Source organism: Triturus cristatus, chromosome 11 (genome assembly GCF_964204655.1).
Source record: "Triturus cristatus chromosome 11, aTriCri1.1, whole genome shotgun sequence".
NCBI classification, from domain to species: Eukaryota; Metazoa; Chordata; class Amphibia; order Caudata; family Salamandridae; genus Triturus; species Triturus cristatus.
This window is the reverse complement of record NC_140594.1, coordinates 628,427,436-628,446,610: the sequence shown is the minus strand read 5'-3', so window position 1 is coordinate 628,446,610 and position 19,175 is coordinate 628,427,436. Positions and strand designations below refer to the sequence as shown.

At 44.9% G+C, this 19,175-nt stretch overlaps 1 protein-coding gene across 1 annotated transcript in view; it reads right to left on the bottom strand.

Annotated features, from left to right (window-relative positions):
* Positions 1 to 19,175, bottom strand: part of IKBKB (inhibitor of nuclear factor kappa B kinase subunit beta) — a 432,685-nt gene that overhangs the window by 168,725 nt on the left and 244,785 nt on the right. The window contains exons 10-12 of the mRNA XM_085634081.1: positions 15,095 to 15,224; positions 4,224 to 4,421; positions 3,671 to 3,785 (exon numbers count right to left, since the gene is read on the bottom strand). Coding sequence (XP_085490207.1) covers positions 3,671 to 3,785; positions 4,224 to 4,421; positions 15,095 to 15,224 — 443 coding nt within the window. The remainder of the gene's footprint in view (positions 1 to 3,670; positions 3,786 to 4,223; positions 4,422 to 15,094; positions 15,225 to 19,175) is intronic.

Sequence of the window (19,175 nt, the reverse complement as noted above, 5' to 3'; positions counted from 1 at the left end):
AACATTTTCTGTACAAATCCAGGTCCTGTACACTAAACCGTTAGCGGGTGTGCGCATGAACGGCGTGCTATCTCCTCCAAAATCAATCACAAGAAGGATGCGCGCTCTTGCCGCTTCTGTATGCCCTGGTTGCGGAGCCACTGCCTTGCGAGAATACCATGCTCACCATGGTATCAGATTTCCTAATGATAATTTAATAATCTCTGCATATGCGGATGATACACTAATGTATGTGCATGACCTCGAACATAATCTAGCCCCAGTATTGCGCGAGGTGGTGAAATTTGGTAGCCACTTGGGTTTAGTCAAACTGGAATAAATCACGTATATTTCCGCTCACAGCACACACCACGCCTATTCAGCTGGAATTTCCACTTGCATAGACAGGGCAGTAATACAGTATACAGGCATTACGTGCGCTGAAAACAGACAGCGTGGGGGACTTCTTTGGGGGTGGTGTAATTAATACCTAGGAACAGAGCCAATCAAAAACTCCTGACATAGCACCACCACTATCACAGGTCACGTCAATCTCTCAGCACATTGCTAGGACCCGATAAATCGGAACCACAGGAAATGGCCCCACTGACATATCTATTACAGACACGGTCCCCCCGTCGGGGGATCTCAACACTATATAAGCTCATGAGAACAAATGTTGTCCCGATGCACACAAAGACACGGCAGGAATGTCACGATGACCTGGGAATAGCAATAACAGACAAACAATTAGCAGATTGCTGCTCGTTAACTAAAACTATTTCACAGAACCGACAGCACCGTTTAGTACATTTTAAATACCTTAACCGGTTATATTACACACCGGCACGATTATTAAAATATGGGCTGAGTAGCGATGATCGATGTTTGAGGTGTGGCGTCGAGGTGGCTGACTTCAGGTATGTGGCTTGGTTCTTCCCTGGGATCTGTAGAAACTGGGCAACAGTGTTGGAGGTGTTGCAGGATGTGGTGGGGCTGCCACTCCAAGACACGCAATTAGCGGCTTTACTGGGCTTTGACTAGGACATTCCAAAAACAAATCAGCATCTGGTGGCTCTAGATCTTTTAATGGCAGGGAGGAGAATCGCTATGCGCTGAATGAAGGCCCCTTACAAACAATATCGGAATGGCACAATGACATGACCTACTGTAACACACAGGCAGATACCGACAATGCTCTCATGCCAACACGTGGCAGACCACACGATATATGGGGGCCACATCAGGCATACTTGAACCGCACGTCAGGTACAGAAGAAGTAGATAATAATCTGAATGCGCTTGACCCTGTATAAGGGGTAGACACTACTAGGGTTGAAGATCGGACTAGAGCAAGCCCCTTTAGCAAAAGAGGTGACACGGGTCATCACGTGGGGTTGAAGGACTTGATTCCCTTTGTCGGCTGCAATGATGGGCAAGTTGACCAGGGTAAAATTAAAATGCATCAGACATGACACTTTGTTTATTGGTTGATGTGACTCCACGAGTAACCCCTTGTTGCTTTTCGCCCCAGGCTCGACCTGAATGGATATGTACTTTTCCACTATACGGATGTACTTGTACAATACTGTAATTGGTGCTATTTGGTAACACATTTTAAGAATGTATGCAAAATGATAAATAAAGTTTAAAAGAATGTTAATATAATATTTCCCTGTTGCAAAAATAGAATACTTGTTTTCACAAATCTAGCCATTTAGCCAATGTATAAAGAAAATGTTAGTTTATTTTATTCATATTTATTGCTACGCACTTATTTTCTTGTACATTAATTGCCGTTTTACTTTTCACCTGCAATATTTTTGTGGCATATTGTAAGGAAATACCTTAGCCACACAATTATTTGCTACTTGAAAGTATTTATGTCAATTACAATTAAATGCTGTTATGTCATGGATTGTTTGTTCAATCACAAAAAAAACCTAAGATCCAGTGACAAACAAGCGTCAATTACAATGAAACACAAACTTCAAAACTAATGACACACAAATGGCTAACCCAACAGCAAGCAAACACTTGAACCAATGACATGCCAGCATCAGAATAAGTGGCACACAAGCATGGAGATCAAGGACACACAAAGCACTGAAGGGCTAAATTCTTGAAAACATTAACACCAACATACAAATCAATGGCTTACAATGACTAAAACAAATGACATGAAAGCAACAAACCTACTGCCACAACAAAAGCAAGCATAAAAAAGCGATGACATGGAAGTGTTAAAACACTACGGAGATTCCGCTGGGCATGTGTACGGCCCTCCGCATGGTGGGGACTGGACGGCATTAGCCGAATGGAAGGTGTTGGGGGTTCAGGTGCTGGGAGACCTCTATGAGAACGGAATCCTTTTACCCTTTCCGGCACTGCAGGATAGATATGGTCTCCCTCGGGGGACTACTTGCTGCATACGGCACTAGTCTCGACAATGCAACGGTACTGGAAGACGGGATTGTCGGAACCGCAGACCTCAATGGCATGCCAATATGTGGTAATGGCTGCAGGAACCTTTAAGGCTATCACGTGCCTGTATAGGCGCATGCTGACTGAAGCACTAGAACCGTTGCGCGTGCTACAGGGGAAATGGGAAGCAGACCTAGGCAGGGAAATCCCCAAAAAGACATGGACCCAGCTGGTTAGAAGGGCCTGGAAAAGCACGAGGAACACCAGATTTCAATTGGTGCAATTTTATATACTGCACAGAGCGTACTTAACACCAGCTAAGATTAACCAATTCTTTAATACGGCCGCCGCTCAGTGCCCGAGGTGTAGTTTGGAGGGGTCCAACTTCCAGCATATGATGTGGGGATGTACCTGTTTGAGAACATATTGGGTGGAAGTGCTAGATTTGCTGTGTGGCATAACTGATCGTAACATAGACCCGGATCAGGGTGTTTGTTTATAACACTGGTTCCCGCATACCTCTAAAACTAAAGTGACGAGCAAATTTATAGATTTGGGCCTTGTATTAGATAAGAAGAGAGATCACACTGCACTGGAAATCAGCAAGAGGGCCCAGTGTGGGGAGATGGAGGGCGGAATCCCTCAAATGGGCACTGAGCGAAGGTACACTTGGGCTACAACAGGCCCTGCGATCTACTAATGAAAAGGCACTGGAAGCAGCATGGGAGGCGTTAGTTGTACTGCTACAGGCACCAGAGACGGGTTCAGAGGAGGGTTCGTACTTGGAAGATCAAGAAGGTGCACCTGGCGCCATAGCACTAGGAGCATAATTTTGGGCATGCACTGTGGAACAAGCGTTGAGTTCATATGAAAGTTTGTTACCTGCACTGCACTACTGTTGTTGAATTTTCTGCCTCAGGAGACTTAGATGTACCTTTAATGGTTATGCTGCGAGCATCTACAGCACACTTGTGGCGGGGGGGAGGGGGATAAGGGGACCTGCAGCTTGAGATTTCTTATGATGGCCCCAATTTGATTTTGCAATGCTGCATTATGTCAGTTTGCCTGTGGGTTTATTTGGGGGGGAAAAACTAATAAAAATAAATATTTGTTTTTTTTAATGGAAGCGTTAAAACACTCAAAGGCAACTGGTAAACAAACAAAGACACACAAGTATCAAAACTCATGCCAAGCACTCTGCAAATCTAGTCATAACAGCAGTAGTAGCAGAAATAGGGCTAAATAGCAGTAATTAGCAGATACTCACGGATACAGATAACGCTATCAGGATGGGGCCGTAATGATATTTGGGGCTCATAAACAGTCTTGCTGTTGTCAAACAGAAAAAAGAGGTCTGTTTCTGTTGTCCGTCCGTCATTAAGCTAAGAAGAATAAAAACATCAAAGTTAAGTTTCAGAAAGGTTGATAGGAATATCTTTGTGACTCGGATCCGAATCAGGCAATTACTCAACTTTAAATAAAATTAATAATAATAAAATGTAAAATACATTTTTTTTTTTAAAGAGAGTGCCATAGGTGCCATATGCCATCAATGTGCGTCTTTACTATGTGTAATGTGAAAAGGGGCAAGATAGAAGGGGTGCATCCGAGGCGAGTGGAAAAGATCTATCATATGCTTTTACAACTTTGGAGGTCACATTCAAAATCGAATCTAATGGGATTATTAGATGTGGGAAGGAAGTCAAGGGACGAAATTATTGACCCACTGAGGTATCAGTGGTAAAAGGATTTCACCAGATTTTTGATAAAGCTGGTTATGTAGGATCTCTGGATCATTTGAAGTACACAAAACTACTTACCTTGCTCTCTGCAATACACTGAGTGACAGGTTTCTGAGGGTCCAAAGCAAGCCCTGCCTCCTGGAGCAATTCCTGGTCCGATTCTGAAATGCCAGAGTCCTCTGCGATCCGAGTCATCAAATTTTGCAAGCTCTCGCTCTCGTCCACCACCGAGTACGTGTGTAGCATGCCTGTCACCATGTTCAACACCTGCACCAACTGAAAAAGATGAAGGGTTATACCGCTGATTGGTATGAAACAAGCCATTAGCACTGGTCCTCTGAGACACTTGTGCAAACCCAGTCAGTGATCTCAGGGCATAAAAAGAAGCAAGCGCCATTTTGGTCACAGACATGTGAACAAACTCACACTCCCTGATACACAGGCTTATGGACAATTGCACAAACTTGCACCTGCTGTCCAAAGACAAGTGAACCAAGACAGTCACTGAGCCTCTGATTAGTGAGTATACTCACACTTGAAATAATCGATGAGCTGGAGCGCTGAGGGTAAGAGTGGCTCGTTGATATACCAGTAACAGCAAGAAGATTCGAAAAGGTTGCGGGAGCAGTGAAACACATTCTTTCTTTGGAAATTTTTTTATTGTGTTTTCTATTATACATGGAAGCTCCACTAGTAAGACAACAGCACTGCAATACTTTAGACGATAAGCAAGGTACAAAAGTGGCATGTATTCATTGGCACAAACAAGCTGTACCTAGAAAATACGAACTTCCATTTACCTCTTTAGGGCTTAGCCTTCCATGGTTGCTTCAACTACCTTTATGATAGCCAATAGTGCATGCATGAGTATCAGATCTCTCAAGATCTGCAATTCTTCCATTTCATATGTGATCTATCGGTGTGCAGATGGCACTAACCTCTTTAGGTTTTATACCTCACTCAGAGTGGCTATTCTATTATCTTAGTGTCTAAAGCTCACTAGGCCAATGCATAGAAAAACATTTTTTTTACATACATTACTTCGAAGATACAGTGGTACATTTGTGGCAAAGTCTTCCTCATAACAGTTACTGATTAAACTGCATGGAGCATTCACTGGGGTGCCTAGTATCTGGGAGCTACCACTGTGGGAGGCATTGCCTCCTAGCACCGTACCCAAGAAATAAACCTGAAATGTCAACTTGGGACATAAATACAGGAATGTACGGTGGAGAGGAAGGGGGCAAGTGTTGCGACAGCAATGAAGATGACGGGGTGTGCTGGCGCAGGGAAACGCGCTGTGATACCTCGGTGACTTGGCTGCAGCAGGGGCACTTACTGGGTGAGATTAAGGAGACCTCATGGAGAAAGTGGGTGTCTCTGCCTGGAAGGGCGTTTATTTGGGCAAGCCTTGCGGGCTTTGTGACAATGGGGATGTAGCATCTTCGGCAGTTGTTTGCAGAAGCACCAGTAGCACTGCCCACTCGATGGTGAACATGTCTCTCAGCCTCAAGTTGACCAGATGCTGAAAAAGAATAAGAAGGATACTCATTTCGAAGCGCGTCTTCCTCTGCAACACCCCACTTAAGTACAACTCCTATCCAGGCCTCTAGAGGGGGGCCTGCTGGTACGCGCCAGTGCATGGTGATGGCACGCTTGGTTAACAGAAGGGCCAGGGCCACGAAGCATGTTTGCACTTTGAGCTGCTTCCTACATCTAAATACGCCTAGTGAACAGGCTTCCCAAGAATCGAGGTCCAGGAGTCTTATGACCTCTCGCATTGTAGTGTGAATGGGGTGCCAGAATTGCTGGAGAGTTGGACAATCTCAGTGCATGTGCAAGAGCTTCACGTTTGAAGCGTGACAGCGAGGGCAGCAACTTGCGAGTCGCTCCCATTCCTTATCATGAAGTGGCCTCCCGAATTCGGCCGGCAGAGTGGGTCGAGAGGGACGTGTGCCAGTCCTCGTATGGCCTTATAAAACCAGGTAATGAGATAGCGCCCGGGACCAGTAGTTAACACAGCGTGGAGCACTGGATGAGTGGTGGGCTCACCTCCAAACAGATCGCAGAGGCGACGGCAGGCAGGCATGCATGAGCAGTCGATGGAAGAGACTTTTTACCGGGGGGGGGGGGGGGGCGGCACTCCACTCTCCTCAGTCATCTGGGCAAAGGAGTGTAAGCCTGGTTAACCAATTTTAGTGCTCAACCGAGATGGACGTTTATGAGAGAGGGTTCAGGAGTCTCCCCCTGAGAACATTTTTAAAAATTGGCGTACAGTAGTGTAACTTTCATCCAGGTATAATAAGAATCTGGACCACATATGGGTACCCACAACCCCTGACTTGCCTCTTAGTTCACTAATAACATTGTAATCAGAGGGGGGGGCAGGGATGTTTCTCAATTCATGTTTAAAAACTCACGTTTAATAAATACTTCTCAATGCATGTATCTATTTACAGGTTGCCAGCACGTTGCATTTTGCCACCTTGGGAGTGTATAGAGATGAAGTTGGGCAGTATAATTACTCAACTACAAACAGCTGCATGGCTCTGCACTTTGCAGATTTTCCAGGGTGCCAGGGATACAGTCTTCCATTGTGTACTCAAATGGTTTTCATAACATGAATAACCAAGATCACAATAAGCCCTGTTTGTGTAAAATCAGAACAGAGTCACCTATAACTTAATTATACACACCGTGAAAATACGTTTGTGGCATTTCAAAGGCAATCACTTTGGAGCGCAAACAAATTGGCACGTTAAAAGCATATCATTTAATATCTTATTTGAGTATATTTTTGCTGTTCACTTTTTGGCAGAACTAATAAGTGCTCTGGAAACAAGGTGTTCACGCAAGGCCAATGTGTGGACTCTTGGGGACAGCGCTGGCGGCAGATGTATTCTCAGCTTCGTAAGCAACACTCGATGTTGCCCACGGGCACACTTTTTTACTTCCTGGTACTTCAGCTGCCTGACTGCAAAACGATAGTTGCTCAGACCTGGGCTGCTAAATCCAACCATCTGGAGTCTAAAGAGGCCAATCTGTGTAAATATTACTGGTTTTGTTCAAGTGTCTAAAGGACTAGGTGGTGCTTTTTAAAATATTATTACTAAAAGCCCCTCTAATACCAGTCCCGATCGCACAACTTTATTTTCATTTGGAAGAGGAAAAGCTTAGACCCACAGGGATTTTCAGGCCTGGTACGCACTTTACAGTCAGATTTCTGCACAGGTGATTTATAACCCTAAAACATTTTTTAGGAATTGTAACTTGTAATCTACAAGTTACTCTCAAATCTTGACAGCACCCCCGCTCTCCTAAAAATGAAAGTTAGCTCGTACATGCGCACTAAATGCGCATGTGCCTCTGGAAACTGTCTGATCCTCGAGTGAGGGAGGGTGACGTTTCAGCCTGGCTCCAAGGCACGCACTGTGTTTTTTGGCTTGTAGATAGTAATTGCTGCCAGGAATTACCATCCAAATGCCTCCCAAAATTGGCAAGCGTGAAGCCCCAATGCTCAGGCACAGGAACCACTCCTGACTGCTGGTAATGAGCATGGGCATCGGCTCCATTGTTATGCTGTTTTTTTTGGGCACAAAGGGTGAGGGTGTAGATGGAGCATAGAGACAGAAAAGATGACCTTCCAAGGCACTCCTGCAGCAGATGCATGTGTAACCTAGCATGTGGGAATGTGGCAAAACAAGAGGCCATCATCTCCAAGAGGCGCATGACCTTTATGGCTATCACCTGGCAATGTGGCTGAAAAAGAGGTAGCACTGCATGGAATGCTTGTATCCTTGCTCGGCTAAGGTATGCTTTTCCCACTCGAAAGGCACATTTTGCTCCAATAAAAGGCTGGTCTTGCATGGGCTTGCCTGCATTGATGGTGAAGCCCAGGCTGTGCAAGAGATGTAAGGTTGCTTGGGGGGGCGCAAGGCATTGTTGCTGCATGGTGCTCTTGATCAGCCAATCCTCCAGGTAAGGAAAGACATGGACATAAGTTATTCTAAGGCGAGCGGCTACCACTGCAAGACACTTTATAAACACCCTGGGTGCTGTGGTTACTCCAAAGGGCAGCACTTAGAATTGATAATGCTGACCATTTATCACAACCGGAGGATGCTTCGATGTGCAGGGTGGATGGATTGGTGAAAGTAGGTGTCCTTTAGGTTGAGGGCAGCCTTGCTGTAGTAGAGGAATGACATCCTGAAGCATCACCATGTGAAAGTGCTCTGATAGATCATAGTTATTGAGAGGCCCAAGGTAGAGGATGGGCCCGAATGGCTTGTCCTTTTTGGGTTCAGGAAGTATATGGTTACTGCGCTGTTGTGGCGGCACAGGTTCTATAGCCCCTTTGCTGAGTAGTGCATGCATTTACTCTTGGAGCAGATGCTGATGTTTTCTGCCGGGGGTGATGTCTGGGGGTGTTTGCCTGTGTATTAGGGAATACCTCTTGACTAATATCTAGAACACACTGGTCCGAGGTGATCTCCGCCTGGCGGGGGGAAAACCTCTGCAACCTTACCCCGACAGGGGTTAAATGGTCGGGGTTGGGTTGGGGGTATAGAGGGAGTCACTGCTTGGCAGGTGCGGCTGCTTTGATGGCTGCGGATTTTCCCCTACCACAGCCGTTACTGCCCTTGTATCCCCCCTGTCGTAACCTCATGAGAGCGTTTGCTGTTAGTGTTAGGGGAAGGAGGTGGATGCCTCAGGAGTGGTGGCTTTGGCTCTGCCACGGAACTGCAAGCGGCAAAAGGGGCCACAACCCGTGGGGGTCTACAAGGTGCCCATGGCTTTGTCTGTATCAGTATCCTTCTTATTCTTTTTCAGCATCTGGTCAACTTGAGGCTGAAAGAGATGTTCACCATCGAAAGGCAAGTTGACCAGATGCTACTGAACCTCTGACTGAAAACCAGGAGCATGCAGCCAGGTGTGTCTGCATAGAACAATACTAGTTTTGATGCCCCAGGTAGCAGTGTCTGCTGTATCCAAGACACACCTAATGTTGGTAGTGGAGAAATTTTTACCTTCCGATACCAACTCCTGACCACTCTTTCTGCACTAGTCCGGGTGTGTTGCGACAACACCTCCATATGGTTCCAGTGAGCACGGTTGCACCGAGAGTAACCCTACAGAATTAACGATATGTCAAGGTGCAGCGGATTTGACCTCTACCTTTTCCTGGCTGCATTAACCTCCTTAATCTCCTGGACCAGTGGGCGGGGGGGCTCACCGTGCCCCGGCAAGTATGAACGTTTCCGTGCAGTGTGCACCACTAAAGAGTCAGATGAATGCTGTCCCTGGATGTAAGGAGGGTCAAAGGGGGAAGTTTTAAACTTCTTGTCCACCCTTAGTGTACCTAAACTGGCTCCTAAAGCACTAGAAGGTATTGCAAGGATCTTTGAGTGGAAGATAGAGGCACTATGAGGAAGTTATCCTGATCAAGCTGCTTATGCATCTCGACTTTAAGGGAAGCAGCTGCTCCTTGCAGTACCTCATGATATGCAGTTGCATCATCCAAAGCAGAAGGTTTAGATGGATATAGGTCCGGCTCAGTCTCAGTGTCATAAGGTGCATCCTAGTGGTCACTGAGAGACCTAAGGCCATCCACCCTAAACCAGGAAGCAGGGGAACCCTGAGGAGACTTTAACGGAGGGTCCATTGGTAGCAGCGGGAAGACCGGGTGATTGTGTGGTTAAGACGGCTGGGAAGGAGAAGGTTAAGTGCAAGGTGGAAGTGCTAGTGATATGCTCTTATCGTGGCTTAGAGGTTTTTTTTTAGGAGCCATGTCCAAAGGTGCATTGATGGCCTCCTCAAAGGTGAGTTTAGCCAAGATTTGCCCAGTTCCAGGCTGAATATGAATTTGCTGCTGTCTGGTGTTGCGTTTCTCTTGAAGTTGGTGAAGGATAGGTTGCTCCTGATCCTGGGAGAGACAAAGAACGGAGCTCTGGAAGTTGACCTCCTCGGAGCGGAGTGAGTCTAATGGTTTGCCAGCACCAACTTGATTTTGGCTCTGAAGTCTTTGGTGTTGAGCTTTGCTTCGAGGGCGGTTGTGAGTTCGGAGCTGAAAAGCTTGCTGATGTGGAAGGGCATGTCTTGAAACTGTACTTCAATGCCATGTAGTGTACTCCTGTCAGCATCTCGCAGTCGACCATGGCCGTGTGGCACTGGCGGACAGGAGGTCAAATGGCTGGCCTATGAGATCGAGGAGCCATGCTCGAGTGTGTTGCTCGGTTTTCAAGTGGTGCTGGCCAATGGAAGCTGAGGCAACGATACTCACTGCGGCTAACTGGTAGAAGGGCGCTGGGCGGGTGGAGGCTCATTGATGCTGGAGGATGCTTCCTCTTCCAGCTCCGAAAGTTACATTTCTGCCAAGGAACGCTCCAGCTGCTGCCCGGCCGCAGTCTCCTGTTCTCCGAACAGGCCCAGGGATGGGTCTTCTGAACATCAGTGCATCACAGATGGAGACACAAGTTGACAATCCCGACGGTATCGGAGAGTCATTTTTCTTTCAAAAGGCTGCACATGCTAAGCGAGAGCCTTCCTGATGGTCTGGGTACAGACAAAGGTTGCAAACCTGATGAAGGTCTGCCCTAATGTACTTTGCTCGACACTTCGGGCAGTAGCGGAATGGAGTCCTTTCCATTATGGCTGCATGTCAAGGAATGGAAGGAGGCCCGAAGGGGCCAGGCCCCGTATGGGGTGCCAAAGTAGTCGACAATGAAAGCTAAAGAGAGACGACTAGAATGCTTTTAACTGAAGTAGACACACTGTTTCTTCAACTGAAGAGGCAGATGGAAACGTAAGGGCCCAGCAAGATCACTATGCGGCATCGAAATGATTCTCAAAAGGAACACGTTAGAACCCGATGGTGGAAAAAAATTGAGCCAATACCCATGCACATTACCAGCAATAGGTGGTGTCACGGTATCTCGTGACTCAAGAAGACTTAGAAGAAAAACAACTTGCACATGTCCATTACAGCATGTGTATCTACAGCTACATGCCAGAATCCGAATTTTCTGATGCAAGTAGCAGTTTGTTAACCACTTCATTCAGGAGTTACCATGAGGCTAAGCACCAATCCCCAAATCGCTTTCTAATTTTGGTGTGTAGTGTTAGTACAAGAGAGGAGTGATCACAGACTACCTTGACTAGACGTCTTTTATCTGAGAATCTATTAGTATATAACTGTCAGGTAAAGAAATAATTGATCCTACAGGATAAGTTATGACCCCAGACGAGAAGTGCCTTTCGGTACCATGAAGACCCCAAAATATATAGATCAGTCCCTCGCCACACACAAAATTACTTAGTTTAGTATGAATTTTGCATAACAAGTGTTTTGGATTGGCGTTTATCCTTTCATGCATCCTTTACTAAATCTTTTACGAAATTGAAATCTCATCCACCATTGTTACTGCCTTTGGTGGGTCTGCCAAGAGTGTGCCCGATGTCTGCAATGTTTTATTTTGTAGACCCAGGACAGATAAGCACTGATCAAAAGTAGTTATTCCATCTCCCATGTTCCCAGCACAATTGCATATGTTTCTGTGGTGTCTGTCCAAGTTCACAGAGGGTGGAATGTTACTGTTTTTAAATTAGTGCTGCTACCCCTCAGGTCCCAGACGTGTACCCTGAATGAAAAAGTACTCTATATTTTGCTTGCACAATGAACCCAAAGCACTGAAGAACTCCCCCTCCCGCACCCTAGCACTGTGCAATGCACCTCGAACTGCCCAAAGCATGATGTGCCCTTTGCCCGAACATTGTACGATTCAAGTTTATAGAAAGGGATCATTGTGGCGATTCAACAGTTTGGTTGCTAAACCCCTATAATTCACTCTTACAAAAAACAATGTTTTGTTCATTATCAACAAAATACCCCTAGTTCGGTATACTGTCATCAACACATATTGGCTTCCCCTCTGTATGCCCTTATATTACATTTACAGCTATAGTGTAGAGATCTCTTTTCACATAAGCAGGAGACACTGAAATTGTGTCAGCCTACGTCAGTCCTTAAATGCCCAGTGGGTCAATCAGCATAATTCAAACCACCTTTTTTCCTTTCGTCTCCCTAGAATTCATCGCTTTAAGATTTGGTGTTTTTCGACAAGCTTTTAAAAAAATATATATATATATTTACCACTCCAAAATGGGTGTCCAAAACCTTGAAATGGTAAATTAAAACAAAAACCAAAATGGCTGCATCTTTACGCATGCATGGAGATGCTGGGAATGCCATAGCATCATGACACATACACGCGCATGCAAACATATTAAATCGTCGCAGTTTGTTTTTTTAACTTCATTGTTGCGGTCAATACCTTCATTAATGAATATTTGTATTGTTGCCAATTCTGAACGGCACCTGTAAACAGCACTGCCAAAGCCAATAAGTTTGCATTGGTCAAAAAAAAGGTACGACCTATTGGTTTTGCCAATGATGGTTTAACTATTGCTACCACTCACTCACTAGTTAAGCGGATCCGATGGTTCATCTGAGATGTCCTTTTTTACATTCAACTGTTCCAAAGCATCGCTGTATGTTCAGGTGAGTTTATATTCTGCTGGTTTTTATCTGCCTTTTGGGGCTGCCAGCGAGTTGTTCACCTTATATTTACTCTGTTCAGCAGCAGCGCTCTCATTATTCTACTCAGGCCTTGCCTTAACCTGTGTTCTGCAGTGTGTAATATTTCAACTAGCTCACTTTTCTCTGCTGTTTTCCCCTCCCAGTCTTCTCTTCAGATGGCAGTCACAAGAAATCTGATCGAGCTGCAGCCACCGCCTTTCTTCTTTCCAGGGTTCCGACTGCCATTTTTTGAACTGTGGAGACACAGGCTAGGCAGTCTTATTCACTTGGGCACAACATCTCTTCCCCATCCTGCCGCTTCATGAGGGCTATGCCCATTGTGCACCAGGTCTGACCAAAGACCTTTTGTTCTCCTGCTGGTCGCTACTGGAACCTAGTGACACCTTCGAACTCTACATTGGTCCTCCTGCCAGCATGCTGGTCTTGCTATTCACCACTATCTCACTGCCAGAGCTCCTGGATTTTCTCCCAACATGTGCCATAAGGCTCCAAGTGTAGGCAGCGCAGCATGCAAGTCAGTCCTCAACAGTTCAGAGTAAGGACTCCTCTGCTTGTCACTAAGGCTTCCCTACAATTCAAGGATTAAATGTGAAGTTGGACACCCTAAATCATTACGCTACAGTTGCAGGATTAAGTAGGATTATTAGCAGGGTTGATGAGTCAGTAGGAATTTCCTCGAATGAGCCATCTTGCTTCAGTGAAATACATTCTTGGTCACAAGATTTACTTAGTGAATGAAACAGTTCTGACTCATAGACAACCTAGCTTGCAGACATGTCGTAAGGTGAGGGGGTGCCCATGGAGGAGTAAGAGTCCAGCAAGAGCACCTGCGCTGCACCCTAGTAGTATGATTTACATTTTTGATCCATTAAGGAAGATCCAATCTCAATCTATGGATTTTTCCACAAATTTGACAAGCAGCGAGAATTCAACAGTCTCCCAGATCCTGAGTCATTCTTATTTGGATATAGTCAGTGTGACAGCTGATGACTGGTGACAAAGTTGATCCCTGGAGCACACTACGCATGGCCCAGTGATTTCAGAGCAGCCCTTCAGATTCACCTGCTGACTTGACTGCAGTTAGAAACTTACAACCTGAAACTCTGAAGCTGTTCCACCGATTCTAAAAAAGGTGTCCACCAGCTACCTGTGGAGAAATCAATAGTGCACTTTGTCAAAGATTCTGGACAGATTAGGGGGAAATCAGTTCAGAGTCCAGGCCTTAGTCTCTAGCAAAGAGATGCTTTTCCATCTAGCAATTTAAGTGGTTTCAAAATCCTTACATGGTCTGTAGCCTATTTTGAATCTGTTGATGAAATCATAATTTGAAGGTGAGACCGGAGTTGTGATATAACCCCCTATTCCAAGAACCTTTGTGAAGGATGCTGGATGGATGACTGGTCTAAATATTGCTGATTATCTGAATTAGGATACAAAAGGTTGTTCAGGGTAAAAAACCTCTGTCATCCGTAAAGCACTAATGAATATTGGGATTATGGCATGGTGGCTGACTGGCAGAATTAATCACTCACAGATACTGGGCCATAGCTGTTTGAAAAAAATTCACTTACTAAGCCAACAATCTCAAACTTGCATAGGAACAAACTCAAACCGACTCACCCTCTTCACAGGGGTACAAAGAAGTGAACAGTCTCACACTGAGTAGGCAACAGGCAATTAAACTAAGCCTGCACATCATGAAAGACATATGAACAAACTTGCACTCAAAGATGCACGCACATATGAACAAATTGTGCCATCCCCAGACTGTGGTGTGTTCTATAAAGTGTCCATATCCATAATCTACTGTGCTGGGGATGTTATCTGACAGTTTTTCTCTAGAAGGGCATCTCACAATCCACTTCTAAATCTTAAAAAGGACCCTCAGCCATTGTCTTTTAGTTTTTCTCTTGGGCGTTCGTAGTGGATACTGCCCTGTATGGGGTACCCGTAGCTTAAGTATCTGTCCACGTCAGCCTCTTGTGCAACATTATCAGCCCATTTTAGGCTCTCCTGGTTATTCAAACCTACATCGACCTTTCATACCTGCTCCAGCCGTTTTATCCTGCATTAGGACTTAACCAACCAAAATCTCTATTTCAACATGAGTGTGTAACGGCATGCTTTTTCACAGTCTCCCCATCTGGCAAAATACCTAACTCATTTAAATCCTTCATGTTACATACAATGTTCATGCCTGTCTGTCTTGGGTCATGAGAAGCTCAGTACCATAATTCAGAGACCCTTTGCGCCCTCTTGCCATGTCTTCATGCAACACTCTCTGCTCCCTGGTTACCAGTCCACAACACCTTCTCTCTGGAAAAGTAACCATGGTATCCCATTTTAAACTCACTTTTAAATTGAGGATATCATCCAGTGCCCGGAAACACCCATGGGGGCCATACGTTGGATGAGTTCCCCTTTGACGTGGCTGCCACATCAGCATCAGTTGTAGCCATTTCTCCAGCTTCTCTGCCAGGACTCTGCAGTAAACAAACAAACACCATTATTAAGTGGCAGAGAAGGAAGGATGAGATGGAAAAAAGGGAATTAGCAGAATGGAAACGAAGGGAAACAAAGAGGAAGATTGGGAAACTGGGAAAAGTCTTTAAAAAGGATCCAAGATGACATCTTGGGCCCATCATAAATGGAGAAGGGCACTATCACCAAAACATCCATGTAAATTAAAAAAGATATCAATTGCACCCATCTGAACATAAGAGGCATTTCAGCTGGGAAAGTAAAGCATACAGGAATGAGAAAGATGGACTATGATAAACCCAAAGAACCGTTAATAAACACCCTGCCCAATCTTGGACTAGTTTCTACTGTACTTCTGTTTTCATTGGAAGGGACCATTTTTGTTTTGGTGGGTCGTTTTAGGAATACATAATTTTTTTTAACCAATTTACTGAACCTTAAACTGAGTTGTTCTATTTGCACTCTGAGCAATACTGCATTAAAAGAGAAGGCCAGAGAAGCATAGCAAACTTAACATACAGCTTTCCTGCGTCTTGCCCCTTTGTCGCAAACATTGAACTGTGTTTACTGGCACTGTAATAAACCAAATGAGTCCTGAAGATTATCAACTGCGTGGGGACACTGCTACATAGAAAAACACAAGTCATGAGGCTTAATGTCATTTAAAAATCAATCACCTTAAAACTGAACGGCAAAAAAAGTTTGGAGATGCATCTCAGATGCAATAGGAGAGAGCACCTATACATTTTGGAGAAGGCACTACTTTTCACTGCTCCTTTTACTTACTTTATTATTTGTAGAAGTTGTATCAGAGACTGAACACCGTCTTTACTGTGTGTTATTATTTGCTATGCCACACGGTGTCTGAGTTTCTTACTGCTACCAGAGTAACCCCTGGCTGTTTAATCTCACCACACCAAGAGAGGCAAGTGACCAAAGGAAGGGGCTTGATTATTTAGTGGAGTGCAATAGTATAGTGACGCTGAAACACCTGTGGTTGAACACTAGCAGCGAACCAGGATAGGCCCCTCAATTTTCAACTGCCCCGGGATCCCATGAAAAGGTCTTACACATGCAGCCAAGAGGTTTACTAGCACAATGTTCTTATAGTCCAGTTTTAGAGCTCAGGGTGATTGAGACCGAGGTTTCCAATGCAGTTGATTGGGAGGGTTGCTTTGGCCAAAATTATACTTCTACAGAGGGAGTTGTATAATTTCCAGGATATAGAGGCAGGTTTCTTTCAATAAATCTTCTGTGAGCTGAACATCATTATTATTTGACATATTTGGGGCGAGATTGAATAGGAATCAGTTACACAGAAACTCTAAATAAAGCAAGCAGTATTGAAGCACTGAATTTTGAAAACTATTACATTGACACTACTTCCTTTAGAGTATCACCAGGAGCCAGACTGGTTCCAGAGACTTTAGTAGCTGTGCTCCTGCATGCTTAAAGGTGGCACTGTGTGGCTCCCCACTGCCCTGGAAGTGACTTGGTGGAGACACATTTAGCCACCACCTCTGCGTGTTGACATCAATTTCAACAATTTTGCCTTCCACACACTCAGAAACGGAGCATCGAACAATATGCCGGGACAGTGTGTGCCTATTCTATTCTGATCTTCTTCAGAACTCAAGGAAGGAAAGATAGTAGTTGAAAAACAAAAACACACCTCTGTTCTATTCCAGCCGGAATGCTGCTTCTTTTTTTATTTTATTTTTTAACAAGTGTCTTGGAGGAAATTCCAATGCAAAAACAGAAAATGCTGACTCTGCGTTCAACAGTGGTGAATAAATCTAGCTGGGTGCAGTCCAGTGACATCTCAGAATAAAGAACCCAGCTAGTTCCTTGACTACCAGGAAGATTTTCTGCTTGACCAGCCACCTTTAGAGATGTAAAGCCTCTGACACAAGATTTAGGAACCCACTCGACCATTCTTGTTGCGAGACTACATGTCAGTCATGTTGTTTGTGTGTATCTGCAGTTTCCTCCCCTTGATAGATTGTAGGGGTAGAAAGATCGAACAAAAAGCTACAGTAGATTTTATATGGAGCTAGCTCTTCACCGGAAACTAGAAGCCTCTGATTTCCACCTTGCCCAGATGACCATCACACCACAGCACTGATGCGTCTGTAGCAACCATGAAATCCAAGTGGGAAAGGGAGAGTGGCCTGGCACAGGTGAGGTTGGCATCTGTCTGCCAGCATAAAAGATCTTGCACCCTTTTACAAGATCTGAATGGAGTCTGAGAAACAGCACTGATGCTGAGCCCACTGAAATCTGAGGTCTAACTGTAGGGTCCACACATGTCATCTGGTCCTGAAGGCCACCATGTCCACAATAGCCGCAGTTTTTTTTCTTTTTTTTACTTCAATACAATACAATACAAAGAGCTTTATTCGAGAATTTCTCATAAAAGCAGTACACACAATAATTATTAATATCATACATCATAAAAAACAATCAATTTAAAAAGGATAAGCATAGTTACAATAAATTAGCACAATCCCAGTATCACATTCATCTAGACGGTTAACTCCTAGGCAATGGTGCTCTGCCTAATGGACCATGCCCAACACAAGAATTTGGCGGTTGCAACAGTCATTTGGAGACAGGAACTAGTGGAGATGATTCTCATAGCTACAGTACCATTGGAAATGTTTACATTTCTGCAAGCCGGTGCTAACCAAATACGCCGAGGGGCAGTATAGGCCTTGCAGGAAAACAAGAAATGCCCAATGGACTCCTTTGTTGTTCCACAAGCGGGACAGGTAATATCAGTAGACCCCCTCCATCTCCCGGTTAAAGACCTTAATGGGAGGGCGCCTATCCTCAGTTGAAAAAAAAGTTTCCTGTCCCTTGGGTTAGTTATAATGTCCCAAAATGATTCTAGTATAGGGAGGGACTTAACCTCCAAAAAACGACCAGACATAGACCCTGCATCAGATTTTCTCCATGCATGTTCGGACACATAGGCCCAATACAATTCCTTAATTGCTTGCTTACTAGGGAAGACAGCTTCATGTGGGGTATCCCATAGCATCTTTAGCCCAAGCGTACATAACAATGCTCTAAGTTTGGTCAACCATTGGATCTTGTGAAAAACATCAGCCTTAATCACTGCTGCAAAGCCCTCAGCATAATGCTTAAGTTCTGGTGTAGACCAGAGCCGCCTCCAATATAAGATCGGGCGTAATCTTGCCAGATCCCCTACAGCCTCCCTTCCCAGATCATATCTCATTGGGATCAGAGGAGTACTTTTAGGGAGACCGACTAATGACCTAAGAAACTTATTCTCAGACATCTGCATCGAGTTAAGGTTACCAAATCCCCACAATTCTGCACCATACAGTGCAGATCCCAGAGATTTTGCTTCATACACCTTCAAAACTGGTGCAATGGGTTTCGACTGTGATTTCCTGTGCTCAAGCCCAAGGATTCCAGACACTTGCCTATGCTTTAAGGCAGCCAATTCAATATGCTGAGCCCATCTTAAATCATCAGTTATATGAACGCCCAGGTAAGTGAAGGCTCCGACTACATCCAGGGGGTGTTGGCTCAAAAACAGCCTGGGTCTGGCACTGCGATGCGGGTTAAAAAACATAAGTTTGGTCTTTGCCACATTTACTTCCAGGCCATAATTCCTGCAGAAATCGTCAAAAATACAGAGAGCACTTTGCAGGCCACTAGGGGTCTTAGACAGGATCAACGTATCGTCAGCGAACATCAAGATCGGAATCTTGATGCCCGCCAACGAAGGTGCGTCCACATTCGAAGCCAGCATTCTGGCTACTACCCCATTAATAAATAAAGAAAAGAGCAGCGGGGCCATCGCACAACCCTGTCGCACGCCCCGTTCTACTGGGAAATCATCAGTAGTCTCGCCCTGCGTACCCCACTGTATCCTAGCGAAATTAGCCGCATGTAACCGCATAACCATAGTCAACAAGTCG